Below are 17,186 nucleotides of genomic sequence, written 5' to 3' on the forward strand. Positions count from 1 at the left end.
TGACCCCTAAATCTTCCTGGAACTGAATAAGAGGGAGTTATGCCTACTGCCAGAAGCAAAAGGGAAGTGAAGAATTTCTCAATTTCAGCTGAGGTTCTCTCCAACCTCCTCATCAAATCCAAGACAGTCACGAAGAATGGAGACCTGCCCGCAATATCCTCCTTCCGAGGAGGTTACTGCACTGCTTTGTCTTTCCTGTTCACCCACAATCCACCACCGGTCACTCCAAGGGCCCCATTTCACACATTCCAAGGGAGGCTCAAGGTATAGAGAACAATCACCACACTCGGGCAGGTACTGGGCTTTTGGGGGTCGAGCCCATCTGTCTTGGCATTTAAAATTTCTCTTTCCAGCAAGTGGCCCACCTTTCCGTCTGCTCTGTTGACGCGTGATGAGGGTGTAGCCGGAATGCTAGTGGTGGGTGGGGCGGTTTGTGAGGACGAAAGCTCGCCAAAATTGGTGGGAGAGGAAAGCGAGGCTTGCATCCACAGCTGCCAAGGCTGAATCCCAGTAGAGATCAGTGAGGCATCACTCCCGCCCCGAAGCTCGCTCTCCATTCCTCGGAAACCCTCCGTGAGGCCTCCTTCCCAGCTCCTCTCATTTCCGGGCTGCAGCGGCCAGTTCCGTTCCAGCGCAAAGCCTGCGGTTGCGGGGTAGCTTCGACTGAGGAGCCAGGAGCGGAGTGAATCTGCTGGAGTAAAGGGGATTTGGGCGGGGCTTGGATGGCAGGAATAGCAGGAGTAGAGTGGATTTGGGCGGGGCTTGGATGGCAGGCCCCGCCCCTCGCGACCCTGCGTTTGCGCACGCGCATATGGTCCGCTTCTTCCGCGTGGCCCCGCCCACAGCCGGGGGAAGTCGGGCGGCGCACTACGTGCTTCGCTATATAAATGCGGTGGCGCCCGGCGTAGAAGAGGCAAAGTGTCCGGAGCGGCAGGGCGTTCGGACGTTAGAGGCAGTCGGCTTCCTAGCCTGAGACCGCCCCCCCTGCTCTTCACAGTGCAATGGCGGACGAGGGAAAGTCTTACAACGGTAAGTGCTGGCCCTCAGCCCCGGAGCGAGCGATCTGGATCTGGGTGGGCGGCGCCGGCCTAGGCCGCAGCCCCGGTTCGGGAGGCCGCGAGGGGCCCAGCGTCCACGGGCAGCGGCGGCGGCGGCGGCGCGGGCCCTGCCGAGCCGAGGGCTAGACAGTCCAGGGGCACCGACGGGACTCGAGGTGGGCGCCTGGTTGTTGACTCGGGAATCCTGGCGTTGGAGGACCTGTGGCTCGGAGCGGATGGCTCAGGGTGGGGTGACAAGATTCCTTTGAACTTGGAGGGTGGTTGATGCCTGTCAGTTCAGTTGGGCGGCCTCACTCTTACTTTAATGTGAGTCTGCCCTGCTCGTGGGCTGTGCTGGTGCCCTATTTTTGACTGCGTCCAGTGGTCTTGCCCCCGCCTTCAGCCTTTGAGACTTGCCCACCAACTGGGTGTTCTAGTCGGAACACTTTATTGGTGGTTAGTCCATTGTGGTGATCAGGAGAGCATGACAACCCAGGTTTGAATCCTGCGTTGGGTACACCAAGTTTGAGCGAATTAAATTTTCAGACCTTATTTTCCACTCCCTTAATATGGCTAGAAAGAGTACCTATCTCCCAAGTTTTTGTGTGTTTATTTAAATGAGACAATTCCTATCAAGTGCCTGGAGCTTAGTGGCTGGCACTGGAGAAAGTTTTAATTTGTTTTTTTGTTTTGTTTTGTTTTGGGCACTCAGGGATTTAGCCCAGGGGTGCTCTACCACTGAGCTACATCCCAGCTGTTATTATTTTTAATTTTGATTCAGGGTCTCCCTAGGTTGCTGAGAGCCTTGCTAAGAAAATGAGGCTGGTCTTAAATTTGTGACCCTCCTGCCTTAGCCTTTCGGGTCCCTGGGATTACAGGTCTGTTCCACTGTAACTGGCTGAAGAAATTTTTTGTTTTGATTTTGTACTGGGTATTGTTGAACCCTAGCGACATCCCCAGCCCTTTTTATTTTGAGACAAGTTCTCAATAAGCTGCTAAGAGTCTTGCTAAATTACTGAGGCTGGCTTGGAACTAGAAATCCTCTCTCTCAGCCTCCCAAGTTGCTGGGATTACAGGTGTGTGTGTCATTGGCACCTGGCTGGAGAAACTTTTTTTTTTTTTTTTTTTTTTTGGTACTGGGGATCGAACCCAGGGGAACTTCACTTAGCCGCATCCCCAGCGCCCTTTTTTTACATTTATGTAGAGACAGAGTCTCACTGAGTTATTTAGGGCCTCAATAAGTAGCTGAGGCTGGCTTTGAACTAGAAATCCTCCTGTCTCAGCCTCCTGAGCCAATGGGATTTTACAGGCAGTGCCACCATGCCCGGGCTTGGAGAAAGTTCTTAATGAAAATCGGCTGCAGCTTTTATTCATTTCTCTTCTCCTAGGGTTATTTGTTGAATTTCATTGTTTACATAGTACTAGGTATTAGGTAGACTTCCTTGGATTTTTTTTTTCTTTTCCCCTTCTGTGTGTTTGTGCGCGCGCGCGCGCGCGTGTGTGTGTGTGTGTGTGTGTGTGTGTGTGTGTGTGTGTGGCTAGAGATCAAACCTAGGGCCTCACTGGTGCTAGGGAAGTGCTCTAGGAGTCAGGCCATAATCTTTGTTTGTTTTTGTTTTTACCGGGGATTGAACCCAGCCAATCTTTACCTCCGAATTGCATCCCTGGCTCTTTTTATTTTATTGTTTTTATTATTAATATTATCATTATTATTTTGGTACCCAGGATTGAATCCAGGGGTGTTCAACAACTGAGCCACATCCCCAGCCCTTTTTTTATATTTAGAGATAAGGTCTCGAGATCTTTGAACTCGCAATCCTCCTGCCTCAGCCTCTCAAGCCGCTGGGATGACAGGAGTGCACTATTGTATCCCTCTCAGGCCATACATTTCAGGAGCCTTGGTTAAGCACACTAAAATGATGTTGCCACCAGACCTGAGCCAAAAAGTTGTCTCCTGAGTTAAAGGGCATTCCTAGTCAAAGAAGCCAATCATTTTACAAACTTCACAGTGGCTGTTTGAGAATAAGATTTTTTTAAAAAAATTTATTTTTTAGTTGTAGTTTGAGAACAAGATTTTTAAAAAAGATTTATTCTTTAGTTGTAGTTGGACACAACACCTTTATTTTGTTTATTTATTTTTATGTGGTGCTGAGAATTGAACCCAGGGCCCCGCACTTGCTAGGCGAGCACTCTACCGCTGAGCCAAAACCCCAGCCCTGAGAACAAGATTTTTTAGGAGGCCCTTAAATTGGTGATATTTGTGACCAGTGTTTGTATTGTTTAGGCAAGAGAAATACTGAGTGGTAGGTCCCAAGTGGCTTTCAGGGGTCTGATTTGTGGCTAGTTACATGTTTGGGCTGCTTACACTTCTACATTCTGCCTCTTTTTAAATTTTTTTTAATATTTATTTTCCATTTCTCGGCAGACACAACATCGTTGTTTGTATGTGGTGCTGAGGATCGAACCCGGGCCGCACGCATGCCAGGCGAGCGCGCTACCACTTGAGCCACATCCCCAGGCCCCATTCTGCCTCTTTTTATAGTTCTGGTTTTTGCTTCATTTTTCAAAAGCTCAATCCTATTTCCCTGATATGATACTGACATCCCAGAGTGGGTTCTTTCCTTTGGACAGGCAGAGGCACTTGTGTGGAGATGGCTTCTGTGTATCTTTCCCAGTAGTGCAGAGTGCTAGAATCTGCAATTGCTACTCCAGTGATGTATTTACTAAATTTTTAAGGAATTTTTTTTCAGTGCAAGGGGTTGAACCTAGGGCCTCACACATGCTAGGGAAGCACTTTACTACTGAGATACTTCCGCACTCCATATATTTACTAGTTTGTGTACCTATTTCACTTCCAGAGCATGATGACCGTGTTAGTTTCCCTCAAAGAAGAAAGAAAGGCCGGGGTCCTTTCCGGTGGAAGTATGGTGAGGGGAACCGTCGGTCAGGACGAGGTGGTTCTGGTGTTCAGTCTTCTCGGCTGGAGGAAGATGATGGAGATGTGGCAATGAGTGATGCTCAGGATGGTCCCCGCGTACGATAGTAAGTGACCAATTGGTCTGCTTTGAATTTAATAACCTATTAGATTATATAGCTTTATTATTGTCCTTGTCATTGCTTTTCCCACCTAGAATGATAAACATGTCAAGACCATCTTAATGGTTGAACAGTCTTAATTATAGTCCTGCTAACAGTGCAGGATGGTTTTTTCTAATAGTTATGAACTTTTAATTCTCTACTTCCCCACAGCAACCCGTATGCCACCCGAACTAACCGTCGGGGTGATACTTGGCATGATCGAGGAGGTCGCATTCACATTACTGTGCGGAGAGACAGAGCTCCTCCAGAGAGAGGAGGGGCTGGCACCAGTCAGGATGGGTCCTCTAAGAACTGGTTCAAGATTACAGTGAGTACCTTAGTGTAGGAGGCTGGACTCAGAATGAAAATTATTACTTTTTTTCCCCATAAAAATTCCTTTTTTTTTTTTTTTTTTTGGCTGCTTACTTCAAACTTCACAATTAGGTATCCTTTCTTTCTCCTTTAAAAACAGGTTTTTTGGTTTTTTTTTGGCTGGGTATGGTAATCTCAGCAACTCCTGCCAGAGGGGGGTGGATCGCAAGTTTAAGGACAGTCTCAGTAGTTTGACAAGCAACTTAGTGAGAGCCTGTCTCAAAATAAAAATGACTGGAGATTAGCTCAGTGATAAAATGCCCCTGAGATCATTCCCCAGCCACTGACCCCCAACCAATATTTTTTTTCCCTTTTTTTTTTTTTACAGTACTGGGGATTGAATTCAGAATTGCACATGCTAGGCAAGTACTGTACCACTGAGCTACATCCCCAGCTAGAATCACTATGTTAGAACACCAAATGGCAGGTTCAGGGAAAGTTCAGTGGGGATAGACAACAGAGTAGAATGAAAATGTAACTGGTTGGGGGCTGGGGATGTGGCTCAAGCGGTAGCATGCGTGCGGCCCAGGTTCGATCCTCACCACCACATACCAACAAAGATGTTGTGTCCGCCAAGAACTAAAAAATAAATATTAAAAAAATTCTCTCTCTCTCTTCTCTCACTCTCTCTTTAAAAAAAAAAAAATGTAACTGGTCGGGAGGTAGAATAACTCCTGATAGCCTCATTTGGTTTAAGCTGAGTGTAGGGCTTGGAGTTCTCTAAGGTGTAGGCAATGTATAAATTATACCTTGGAGCTTTTAGAATTTAAAAAATGATACTTTTGAGGAATAATAAGTGTAAGTGAACAGAAATTCACATGTGTCTTAGGTGGAAAACTTGTGATTGGGCTGGGGTTGTGGTTCAGAGGTAGAGTGCTTGCCTACCATGCGTTAGGCACTGGGTTCAATCCTCAGCACCACATAAAAATACAATAAAGATATTATGTCCACCTATAACTAAAAAATAAATATTTAAAAAATAAAAAAACATGGGGCTGAGATTGTGGCTCAGTGGTAAGGTGCTCGCCTAGCATTGGCGAGGCATGGGTTCTATTCTCAGCATCATATAAAAATAAAGGCATTGTGTTGTGTCCATCTATACCTTAAAAAAAAAAAAAAGAGGGCTGGGGATGTGGTTCAAGCGGTAGCGCGCTCGCCTGGCATGCGTGCGGGTTCGATCCTCAGCACCACATACCAACAAAAATGTTGTGTCTGCCGAGAACTAAAAAATAAATATTAAAAATTCTCTCTCTCTCTCTCTCCTCTCTCACTCTCTCTAAAAAAAAAAAAAGAAAAAAGAAAAAAAAAAGCTTGTGATTGATTTTTTTTTTCTTTTGCTGAGGATTGAACCTAGGGCTTCCTGCATGCGAGGCAAGTATTGTACTACTGAACTGCATCCACAGCTATTTTATTTTATATTATTTTATTTTTGGTCCCAGGAATTGAACTCAAGGGCACTTGACCATTGAACCACATCCCCAAAACCTATTTTGTTTAGAGAGAGGGTCTCTCTGAGTTGCTTAGTACCTCACAGTTGTTGAGGCTGGCTTTGAACTCACAATTCTCTCATCTCAGCCTCCCAAGTCACTGGGATTATAGGCGTGCACCACTGCACTGGCTTATTTTATTTTATTTTTTTGAGATAGGGTCTTGATAAATTGGCTAGACTGGCCACAAACTTATGATCCTCTTGTCTCAGCCTCCCAAGTAGTTTGACATGAAGACATGCACCACCACACCTGACCAACTTGTCTTTTCTTTATAAAACCTTTTTGGTTTTTGGTGTGTTTTGTTTTCATTCATTTATGATACTGGGAATTGAACCCAGGGGTGTTCTACCACTGAGCTACATCCCCAGCCTTTTTTATTTTTTATTTTAAAACAAGGTCTTACTAAATTGCCCATGCTGGCCTGGAACTTGAGAACCTCCTGCCTCAGCTTCCCAAGTTGCTAGTGTTACAGGCATGCATGACCATGCCCTGCCTTTTTCCTTTCTGTGGTTCTGGGAATGTGCTTGGGACCTTGATCTTTTTAGGCACCTGCTTTACCACTGAGCTATGCCTCCAGCCCTAGAAAACAATTTAAAGCTCCGCAGAAGGTACAAAAGGAGAGCTGGGTTGAGACAGCTGTTCAACCTTAGTTACATGGTGTTCTCTTCTGTTTGCTTTCTCTCCCTTCTAGATTCCTTGTGGCAAAAAGTATGACAAAGCTTGGCTTCTGAACATGATTCAGAGCAAATGCAGTGTCCCTTTCACCCCCATTGAGGTAAGATAAGGACTGAGTGGCTGACTAGGCACCAGAGACAGTATGGGCCCAGCTGGGTAAGGTGCTCTTGATTCAAGTCTAATGCTCTTGTTTCCTCTTTTTAAGTTTCATTATGAGAACACCCGGGCCCAGTTTTTTGTGGAGGATTCCAGCACTGCTTCTGCATTAAAGGCTCTCAACTATAAGATTGTGGGTCAGGATAACCGAAGGGTAGGTGTAAAGGCCCTAGCTTGGCTGATGGTGGGAACTGCTACACAGGACAGGGACAGTTCTTGGTCCTGGGGCTTTCCCTGGAGTTTACTCTTTCTTTGTGTCTTCTCTCCAGATACCTATCATCATCAACCCCTCTGCTCCACCCTATGTTGTACAAAATGAACTGAAGCCAGAACAAGTAGAGCAGCTAAAGGTGAGGCCAGCTCAAGTAACATGTGTTTCAACCAAGTCTTACTTCTCACACTTACCCACCCACTCATCCCAACATGCCCATTTAGCCCTATTGACCACTAAATCCTTTATCTTCCTGTGTAGCTTATTATGAGCAAACGTTATGATGGTTCCCAACAAGCACTTGATCTCAAGGGCCTTCGTTCAGACCCAGGTATGTCTGACAATAGATTCTCAGCTAGATGGAGACAGAATGGGATTTGTCACCCAGGGAAAGTTTGAGGATGATTTAGTGCTAATGCTGATGTGACAAGTCCTCTCAGACTTCTCTTTCTTTCTGCTTTCTGAAGATTTGGTGGCCCAGAACATTGATGTTGTCCTGCATCGAAGAAGCTGTATGGCGGCTACCCTACGAATCATTGAAGAAAACATCCCTGAGGTGAGGCTTTGGGCCCAGTATTAAACATGAGGAAGCAGGGAGGGAGAGGTAGGATGGGATAGGGTGATCTACTCACTGGTTACCTTTCTTCTAAACTCTTTTCTACTCCACAGCTTTTATCTTTGAACTTGAGCAACAACAGGCTTTACAGGCTGGATGTCATGTCCAGCATTGTACAGAAGGCATCCAACCTGAAGATCTTAAATCTCTCTGGAAATGAAGTGAGGACTGATAGTTTGATGTGGTTTTGATGGGGTAGCAGAGGATGGGGAGGGCATGCTTGACTGGCAGGAAGTAAAAGGGAGACCTTAGGAGGATAGGGATTAGAGGTGTAAGGATCTACCTGTTTTCCTCACCACATCCATTTCCTCCTTGTTTTCTTCCTCCTTTACAGTTGAAGTCTGAGCGGGAGTTGGATAAGATAAAAGGGCTGAAGCTGGAAGAGCTGTGGCTTGATGGAAATCCCCTGTGTGACAGTTTCCAAGACCAGTCTACCTACATCAGGTCAGTCATAGCCTCTGTTTCCCTCCTGGGGACCTTCAACCCCTGGGAGGCTGAGTTAATGCACCCTGACCAGTGCCCATCTGCAGGAGATGTGCAGCCCTGAGCTGGAACCACTTGTCCTTTGGGAGGACCACACGCTCCTCCTTTTCGTCTGTCTGTCTCTCTCAGCTTTGTCCCAAAATCCCTTCTTTTTTCTCACCTGATTACTGTTTGCTGGTTCTATGGCCTTTCTCCTTCCTTCCTGAACACAGCCTTTTCTAGACTCTCCCTACCCTATTGTTCCAGGAAGGACACCTCCTCATTTCTACTTTGACTGGAGGGTGTCTTGTATATTCCCCATCCATGGGGTTACCTTGGGCTAAGAGCCTGGAATGCTTAGGCTGATAAAGCCCTCCCTAACTGGGACTTCCTAATGAGATGGGCCTTTCTCCTCTTTGTCCTTTGATGACCCCTCTTGCATTGCACCAAGAGGGACACTATTCTCACAAGCTACTTGTCCAAGGCTGTAGTCTGGACTTTCCTGCCCATGCTAAGGTTGAAGCCTCCTGGAGGCTGGTACTATGCCATATGTCTCTCTCACCCAGTGCTGTGAGCTGGGCCCTCACTGGAGAAGAAACCTGGGTTTCCCAAAACCTGTGACCAGAGCCGGGGCCCCGCCAGCAGGCGAGGGGATCCTAAGGCAGATGCTGGGCGTGGAGGCCACGGGGGCATTGGCTAACAAGGAGACGGAGAACTGACCCTCTCGGGGGCAATGCCCCTCCCTCACTCGCACACCTCACATCACCCTGTTTGGCCCCGGAGGATGGCTGGTTAGCCAGAGACGGGTAAGATTCCTCAGGGAAGGAACAACCTAAGACAGGCACAGTCGCAGAGGGGCCATCAGGAGAGAACTTGGGGGCCAACAGAGGTGGGGCACAGAACCTCACCCCCCCAACTTTGCAGGGGCCTGAAACTTCACCCCTTCTGAGGGAGGTCTCCTGCCCCCATGGCTGCTTTGCTTCCCACGCCCAGCTCAGATCGGGACCCAGGTAACAGACAGAGGCCTGGCCAACAGCAGCTGCCCACCCGCCACAGCAGGATTTGCTTTCTGATTTTACCTTGGACCACAGGGAAAGGGCAGCTTAAGGAAAGGGCTGTGTTTGGATGTTTTTCTTGTTTTCCCCCTTCTCTTCCTTATGCCTCTTTGCCTGTGGTTCTTTCCCTTTTTCTTTGCTTTCTCTTTCCTTTTCTTCTCTTTTCTCTCCTATCTTTCCCCTGTCCCTGCTCCACCCTACCTTTATTTCTTTCTTCTTTCCTCTCTTCCTTTGCCTCCTTTGCTCCTGAGCCCCACCTTGCTCATCTCCTTGCCCCAACATCCTGTGCCATCCCTGTGGTGTGTTCTGGTCTTGGCCAAGGCCAGACCTGGCAGAACCGATGGATACCTGGTGAGGCAGCGGAGCCCATGGGCTCCCACCCCATTCCCTCCTCCCGGGGCTGCACAGGTGAGTAGGTGGAAGGTAAGGGGGGCAAGAAGGGGGAAGGAGGTCCTGGGCTTAAAGCCTGGGCTGGGAGTGCTGCTCCTGTGGCACTCAGGGTCAGGCAGAGAGAAAAGAGACAGCCTTCAAGGCAGTCCAGTCTGGGTGCCCCAGGTGAGGTGGGGAATGGGGCTACTTTTCTCTAAGTACAGGCTGGGGAGGAGCCGGGCGATGAGCAATGGGACGGGCTGTCCCTTGGGTGTTGATGTTGTTTGCTCCTAGAGCAGCCCAGGAGGCATTGGTGGCTCTGAAGCATCACTCACTTCTGTCCCGTTCTTGACAGCGCCATTCGCGAACGATTTCCCAAGTTACTACGCCTGGTAAGTCTAAACTTTTCATTCTCTTCTAATAAGCATGGCACCTTCTTCTCCTAAGATTGTTCCTACATGACCATTAATCTGGAGTCATGCATGGATCCCTTTGAGAATTTGATAAAGATGATAATTCTTCCCAGAGAAATGCCTGTAGGCTGAATTTTCATACTCAGGATTCCTGGATATTTCTCATGCTTCTTTAACACTTGACTGCTGACCCTTCACTCAGCCCTCATCTTCTTACACATCTAGCCATTTTTCTTTAGTTTATACTCGGTTTTCATTTCTTTCCACAGGATGGCCATGAGTTGCCCCCACCAATTGCCTTTGATGTTGAAGCCCCCACAATGTTGCCACCCTGCAAGGTGAGGAGTGGGGATGGAGTTAGAACATGTGTGGGGAGAGAACTGCTTCCATGTTCCTAATGTCTTTTTCGTTCCAGGGAAGCTATTTTGGAACGGAGAACCTAAAGAGTCTGGTTCTGCACTTTCTGCAGCAGTAAGTATGCTAGGGCCCCTGAGGCTGGGGAAAGTGGGAGGCCCAAGCACAGCTCACTTTTGGGAGCTACTGTGTCTTCTTTCCACAGGAGTTCAGACATTTCCTTTTTTTTTCCCCCCCTCATAGATACTATGCAATTTATGACTCTGGAGACCGGCAGGGGCTTTTGGATGCCTACCATGATGGGGCCTGCTGCTCACTAAGCAGTCCAATCACGACCCATAACCCTGCCCGGTGAGTCTCATATCCCAGCACCTGTCCAGGACCACAGGATTTCCCCAGAAGATACATAGGCCACACTGCTCTGACCACCACCTCCTTTTCTTCCTTTTCCCACAGAAGCAACTTGGCTGAATACATCAAGGACTGCAGAAATGTGAAAAGGATTAAAGACCCACGTAAGTGTGCGATATGGGCAAGATAGGATGGGAGCAGAAAATGGGAAGGAATCTGAGAGCTCAGGAGTATGTGGCTGTCCCAACTTTGCTTTTTCCTCCTTCTGCCCATAGCCACGCGGTTCCGGTTGCTGAAACACACACGTCTCAACGTTGTCGCCTTCCTCAATGAGTTGCCCAAAACTCAGCATGACATCAATTCCTTTGTGGTAGACATAAGTGCCCAGACAGTAAGCATGTATTTCTGCCCTTATAGAAGCCTAGCATTGGGTGGAGGGCATAGCAAGGGCAGCATTTACAAGAGTGTGGGGTAGGGTGCTCAAGCTCTGGCTAGAAATCTATATCACACCTGGTACATCTTCTCTTCCAGAGCACATTGCTGTGTTTTTCTGTCAATGGGGTCTTCAAGGAAGGTGAGAATATTTTGAGTTCTGAGTTTGTGGTGGGGTCCCTCCCTCAGCAAGAATCTTTCTTGGTATTCTTAGCTTCCCAACTACCTTCTTTTCTTTCCTGGCCTCCTTCACCATTCCGCCCAAGACATTTTTGCTTAGCCTGCCTTCTTTACCTGTCTTATCTGCAATGTGGGAAAAGTATAGGAATTAGGCAGATCCAGACTGTGAAGTCAGGCAGGTCTTAGTTTCCTTCCAGTCTTGGTTCTATGGTTCTGTGGGAAAATTGCATTAACTCTGAGCTTCAAATGCTTAATTTGTAAGATGGGGTTTAATAATAACCCACTCATAGGGTGTGAAATGACTTGGAAAGTGCTTAACCCAAGGCCTGGCATATGTGCTCTCTGAGAGGGTTAGTAATTGTTATTGTCCTCTCTGACCTTTCACCAACCATTGCTCCCCTATTAAACACAATCATCCCAATTTGGCCCACTTAGTGTTTTTTGTATCAAAGACCACAGTTTGAGAACCTGTTTATAGTATAAAACATAAGTGATTCTAAGTGGTCATTGCTGCTGTTCTCACTGTAGTGGATGGAAAATCTCGAGATCCTTTGAGAGCCTTCACGAGGACATTCATCGCTGTTCCTGCTAGTAATTCAGGGTAAGTGTTCTGCTTACTACACTGGGTGTACCAGACCCAGTATCTGGTCAGCAGTGTGGAAACTGGAAGCCAGTCAGTCCTCAGGGTGTCTTCAAAATTTCACAAAGGCAGCAGGAATCAGGAGGCTGCTGTAGTGGTTAAGTACTTGGCTCTAGCATTAGACCATCTGGGTTTTCATAGTGGCTCCATCACTTTTAGCTATAGCCAACTTTGCTCATCTGGAAATTTTTATAACAATATTTACTGCCTAAGTTTGTTATAAAAATAAACAAAAGAGTAACAACTCTCCATGGATTAGGGGAGAATGTATAATTCTAGTATTTGGGAGATAATCCTAAACATGGAGTCCATTAGAAGAAGGAACAAATGGTAAAAAGCAACAGCTAAGACTGGGAGGGGACCACATAGGTATTGAAATAATTTGAGTGCAAATGTCAGAGAATAGCGGTGATGTTGGGGAGCAGTGAGGTTATTTGTCCGGCCAGTTGTTTAAGGTGCTCTTTGTCTCCAAGGTTATGTATCGTTAATGATGAGCTATTTGTGCGGAATGCCAGCCCTGAAGAGATCCAAAGAGCCTTTGCCATGCCTGCACCCACACCTTCCTCCAGCCCTGTGCCCACCCTCTCCCCGGAACAGCAGGAAATGTTACAGGCGTTCTCTACCCAGTCTGGCATGAACCTCGAGTGGTCCCAGAAGTGAGTGCTGTACCTACAGGACAGGGGTAAACTGAGGTGGGACTGGTAGAGAATGATGAGTACTCCTGAAATTTTAAAAGCCAAAACCGTTTAGTTCCTTAAAATACAAACCAAGTGAGGTGGTGCATGCCTGGAATCCCAGTGGCTTGGGAGGCTGAGGCAGAAGTATTGCAAGTTCAAGGCTAACCTCAGCAATTTAGTGGGTCACTTTCAAAAATAACAAGTATGGGCTAGGGATACAGCTCAGTTGGTAGTGTACTTGCCTTGCATGCACAAGGCCCTGGGTTTAATCCCCAGCACCACACACACACATAAAAAGGACTAGGGATGTAGCACTACTTAAGTGCCCTGGGCTCAATTCCTAGGGCCAAAAAACTGGGCACAGTGGTCCATACATGGAAACCGAGCTACTTGGGAGACTAAAGCAGGAGGATTCCCAGTTTGAGGGCCAGACTGGGCAACTTGTCAAGATAAAAAGTACTACGATGCAGCTCAGTGGTAGAAAGTCCCTAAGTTTAATTCCCTATACTGGGGATAAAGTGAGGTGGGGTGGTGCATGCTTATAATCACAGCTACTTGAGGCAGGGGGATCACAAGTTGAAGGCCAAAAGGGCTGAAAATCACATTTTTAAGTGCAAGTACAGCAGATAATTGTTGGTGGTGTCTCTGGAGGATGGCTTCTGAAATAGCCCTTAGTGTTCAGGGTGAGTACATTTTGGTTCTCATGGAACTTCCTGTTCTTCGCTGCCAGGTGCCTTCAGGACAACAACTGGGACTATACTAGATCTGCCCAAGCCTTCACTCATCTCAAGGTAAGATTTGGGAATACTATGGCAAAAAGACAGGGCTCTCTGAGCCTTGGAGAAGGTTAAGTGAGGGTCAAATGAGTAAGGCATTGGGGACAGAAAAGGGACACCTGGCTGTACTGACCTTTTATTTTTTTCCAGGCCAAGGGTGAGATCCCAGAAGTTGCATTCATGAAGTGATCCATAGTTGTGCTCCAGAAGTGCGTGTGTAAATAGCCCTTGGATATTATTGTATGGTTGTCATCCCTTGCCTTCTGTCCGGCCGGAGGCCACCCTGTGACTGTGACTGAGGAGGGAGGTCTGTGGATCCCGCTCCTCACCTGCCTTCTGGAAGACTTCCTGAAGACTTCCAGAAGATTGAGCCTCACTGGTGCCAGGAAGCCAAAGCTCACTTTGTAGAACTGACACTAAACTACCCGAAGGACTTAGGTGCTTTGTGTACTTAGCCCCAGGATTCCCCTTACTTTTTAAGATAAAGAGTGATATTGTATTTTGCCTCTGCGTTCTGGATTGCTTCTCCTGGCGGGCGGGGCCTCGGCAGGAAGTCCCGCCTCTGAAGCAGAAGTGGCCTGCCCGCCATGGCGGCAGCTTGGAGGTGTTCTCATGGGCTGCTTGTGGCGCTGCGGCTCCTGCCCACGCGCCAGGCCCTGCACCACGCGACCCCGGCGCAGGATGTGCTACTCTTCGAGCATGAGCGGGGCCGGTTCTTCACTATCCTCGGACTCTTCTGTGCCGGCCAGGGCATCTTCTGGGCCTCCCTGGCCTTCACAGCTTGGTCTGCACCCCCGGTCCAGGCGCGACCCCTGGATGCAGAGGCCCCAGACCGCGGCCGCTTGGACCTGCGCGCTGTGCTCTGGCGCTACGGGCTGGCGGTCAGCTGCGGTGCCATCGGTAAGGCGTGGGCCGGCTTCTCTACCTGGAACCGGGCAGTGGGCTCTAGGCTCAGTCAAGGAGAGATGAGCAGAAGAGGGCGCTGTAGTCCCTGGGCGCCACATCCACTCAGCGCTCTGTCCTTGAGCAAATTTAAGTTTTAAGCCCCTTTCCTGAGTTTTAAAATGGCGATAGACATCGCGTAGAAGTTTGTTAGATATAAGAGGTTCCCACTCAAAAATGTTAGTCACACTCATATCTTTTACTCAAAGGGAAAGGGTTGGTGTGTGTCCTTTCAGTGAACACACCTCACCCCGCTGCTGTGCTCTTCTGTAGGGACCCTGGTACTGGGTGCTGGTCTTCTCTTCTCTCTACGATCTGTGCGTTCAGTGATGCTTCGAGCAGGAGGGCAGCAGGTGACCCTGACCACTCATGCCCCTTTTGGCTTGGGAGCCCCTTTCACCGTCCCCTTGAACCAGGTATCCTGCATGGCCCACCGAGGAGAAGTCCCTGCTATGCTGCCTCTGAAGATCAAAGGCCATCGCTTCTATTTCCTCTTGGACAAAGCTGGACACTTCCCCAACGTTCAGCTCTTTGACAACACTGTGGGTGCCTACCGGAGCTTGTAAGAAGCCACCTTGGGTCTTTCACTCCCTCTCAGAAGGAGACAAAAAAAAAAGGGAAAACAAAACAAAATTGAACCTTATGGATGAGGTGACAACCAGGGTCACCAAGGGGGAACCTAAGATTCAATAGTAACAATTAAAAGAGTTGTTGTCTAAAGGGAAGTTGCCTGATCCATGCCTGTTTCACCTTCACTCCTTCCCATCACCTACTTGTTTTAACATCAAGAACACAATACCAAAATGAAGAAAGTAATACTAATATTTTGGTACAAAAACAGCTATAGGAAGAGAGGTGGAGAGGGGCCTGTTACCTTTCCCTCCTGGAGGGAAAACTGGGGCTTTCAGCACTAACAGGGCTGTGTGGGGACAAGAGGATTACAGGCACTTGGGCACAAAGTCGTTGGCTGCAGAATGCACTATTTGGTTACTCTTCAGGAATGGGACAGGCGTGGCCCAACAAGAACATCTGTCTCAGAGCTCCACTCAGGGTCTCCCCTCTCCAGAGGTCGGTATGGGGTGGCTTCAGACTTCCACTGCATGACCTGGAGCACCAAGACCACACACCATAATACCAGATTCACCCATGAAGAGGTCTGTGGGAGACAGAACAGGAATGTGAGGAGTCAGGCCATCACAGATCCAGTCCTTCCACCCACACACAAGTCTGTCAGGCTGACACGCCCTTCAGCTCCTCTTAGCTTGTCAGTGGTAGGCCAAGCTCATATTCATTGGTGAGCATCCTTATAGCTACAGATACTTGTATGAATCAGTGTGTCTCTGGGTCTCACTTCAGCATTGTGTAGGTTGGAGTAAAACTGCAGAGCTGTTCCAGGGGGTGTCCATGGAATTTTCTGAGCTTCAGAGCAGCTATGAGATCAAAGAGACAGTTTTCAGAAAGAAGTGGGGATACACCCTAAGCATACCTGTACCCAGGTGCCCTTTGAGGTAGAGAGCAACAGAAAATGGGAGGTTACAGGACTCCCCCTCTGCAGAAGGAAGGTAGCCCCAGCCAGGCTTCCCTCCCACCTCATTACCTAATTGTACTGTTCAGGGAGATGATGGAATTGCAGAAGGATCTGGTGCCAAATCGAAGGATACAGGCAGATACTAAGACCAGGAAGATGGCTATAGCTGAGATGGCCAGTGCAACGCGGAGCCCTATAAGACCTCTGGGGGAGAGAACAAACCTTGCGGTTGATGGCTTCATCCCACCTCAGCCCCTGGTCCTTGGGTTGGGACATTCACCTTTTTGAGTCTTCGATGCAGCTGCTGTAGACCCAGAAGAGCAGAAGCAGGAGACAGTAGAGGGCCAGGAAGCCAGAGGCCCCTGCCACAAAGTAGCAGAGGGATGGGGCCGAGGAATGGGATAAGGCCAGGAAGGAGCCATTCCGGGTGGTCATACCATACAATGGACAGCTACCCCTGAAGGAGCCCTGTGGAGAGAAGCTGCTGAGTCTCAGATTTCAGTCAGTGCCTCATGATGCAGGTTTCTGGCAGGTGTTAGGAATACAGGCCAGGGCCACTCTAGAAATTATGTGTGCATTGTTAGTTCCTGTTTCTGGCATGAGAAACTAGTATAGAGGGCCTGTTGGGTAAACCTCAGTGGCCAGAATGATCAGGATGTAGGCAGTGGTTATAGAAGACAAAGAACTTAAAAAGTCTCACAAACTCTGGTCTTCCTTTGTGCAGAAATCACAGAGACCTGTGTGACCTTCAAAAAGTATCTCCAGTGTTATCTAGTCTGTAAAAGAGGCATACTAGCGCCTACTTTATAGTGGCTTAATGGTCCCATGTTTAACAAGATTGCCTGACAGTAGTAAACAATCAGTTTTCTACAGGGCTGTTGTCACTTAACATAGTTGCAAGTGTGGCTGCTTGATCACCTTCACTACACTAAGCTTTATTTCTCTTATAGCTCAGCACAAATGGCTCCTGATTCATCCGATGAACGCAGGGCCGGGGCTGAAGTCTCTTTCAGAACCAGGGCAAAGTTACGCAGAGGGAAGCTCTATCTGGCGATGCACGACTCTCCTGGCATCTGGTCCCTTTGCCGAAGGAATGGCTGGGCCAAGCCAGGGCACGGCGAGCGTCGCTGCATTTCAACCGCAGGCCAGCCGTCGCCGGGCCAGAGTCGCAGCCTGCCTGGCCACCCGCCCGGCCCTGCCCCGCCCCCAGCCGCACCTGGGTCCGGGTGAGCGTCGCGGCCGCCACGGCGCCGCACAGGAAGGCGGCGGCAAAGAGCGCGAGCTCGACGCGCTGCAGCCAGGGCAGCGCCATGGCGCCCAGGCCCCGGGGAGCAGCGCCTCGGAGCCAGCCGCCCAGCCCCGCCTCTTCCGG

At 48.6% G+C, this 17,186-nt stretch overlaps 3 protein-coding genes across 4 annotated transcripts; 2 read left to right on the plus strand and 1 right to left on the minus strand.

The window, feature by feature from the left end:
- Nucleotides 1-902: 902 nt before the first annotated feature.
- On the plus strand, nt 903-13,582 carry Nxf1 (nuclear RNA export factor 1). Of its 2 annotated transcripts, XM_026407633.2 has the most exons (21): nt 903-1,029; nt 3,896-4,079; nt 4,287-4,443; nt 6,669-6,752; nt 6,858-6,962; nt 7,078-7,158; nt 7,281-7,350; nt 7,487-7,575; nt 7,689-7,796; nt 7,970-8,079; nt 9,877-9,913; nt 10,204-10,272; nt 10,350-10,405; nt 10,532-10,639; nt 10,745-10,803; nt 10,915-11,030; nt 11,171-11,213; nt 11,780-11,852; nt 12,365-12,547; nt 13,299-13,359; nt 13,495-13,582. In XM_026407633.2, the coding sequence occupies exons 1-21, from the start codon at nt 1,002-1,004 to the stop codon at nt 13,531-13,533; spliced, it is 1,860 nt and encodes a 619-aa protein (XP_026263418.2). In that variant the 5' UTR covers nt 903-1,001; the 3' UTR covers nt 13,534-13,582. The 2 variants fall into 2 exon arrangements, with proteins under 2 accessions (XP_026263418.2, XP_026263417.2); XM_026407632.2 differs by lacking the exon at nt 13,495-13,582 and having other exon boundaries at nt 13,299-13,428.
- A 339-nt stretch (nt 13,583-13,921) lies between these two features.
- On the plus strand, nt 13,922-14,993 carry Tmem223 (transmembrane protein 223). The gene is made up of 2 exons (XM_026407635.2): nt 13,922-14,244; nt 14,560-14,993. The coding sequence occupies exons 1-2, from the start codon at nt 13,932-13,934 to the stop codon at nt 14,850-14,852; spliced, it is 606 nt and encodes a 201-aa protein (XP_026263420.2). The 5' UTR covers nt 13,922-13,931; the 3' UTR covers nt 14,853-14,993.
- A 97-nt stretch (nt 14,994-15,090) lies between these two features.
- Tmem179b (transmembrane protein 179B) lies at nt 15,091-17,181 on the minus strand. Its single transcript, XM_026407634.2, has 5 exons — nt 17,031-17,181; nt 16,095-16,282; nt 15,884-16,018; nt 15,638-15,716; nt 15,091-15,442 (listed from the first exon to the last, which is right to left on the minus strand). Exons 1-5 carry the CDS (start codon nt 17,124-17,126, stop codon nt 15,281-15,283), a joined length of 660 nt encoding a protein of 219 aa, XP_026263419.1. The 5' UTR covers nt 17,127-17,181; the 3' UTR covers nt 15,091-15,280.
- Between the last annotated feature and the right edge of the window lie 5 nt (nt 17,182-17,186).

The sequence above is a fragment of the Urocitellus parryii genome, chromosome 4 (genome assembly GCF_045843805.1).
Source record: "Urocitellus parryii isolate mUroPar1 chromosome 4, mUroPar1.hap1, whole genome shotgun sequence".
NCBI classification, from domain to species: domain Eukaryota; kingdom Metazoa; phylum Chordata; class Mammalia; order Rodentia; family Sciuridae; genus Urocitellus; species Urocitellus parryii.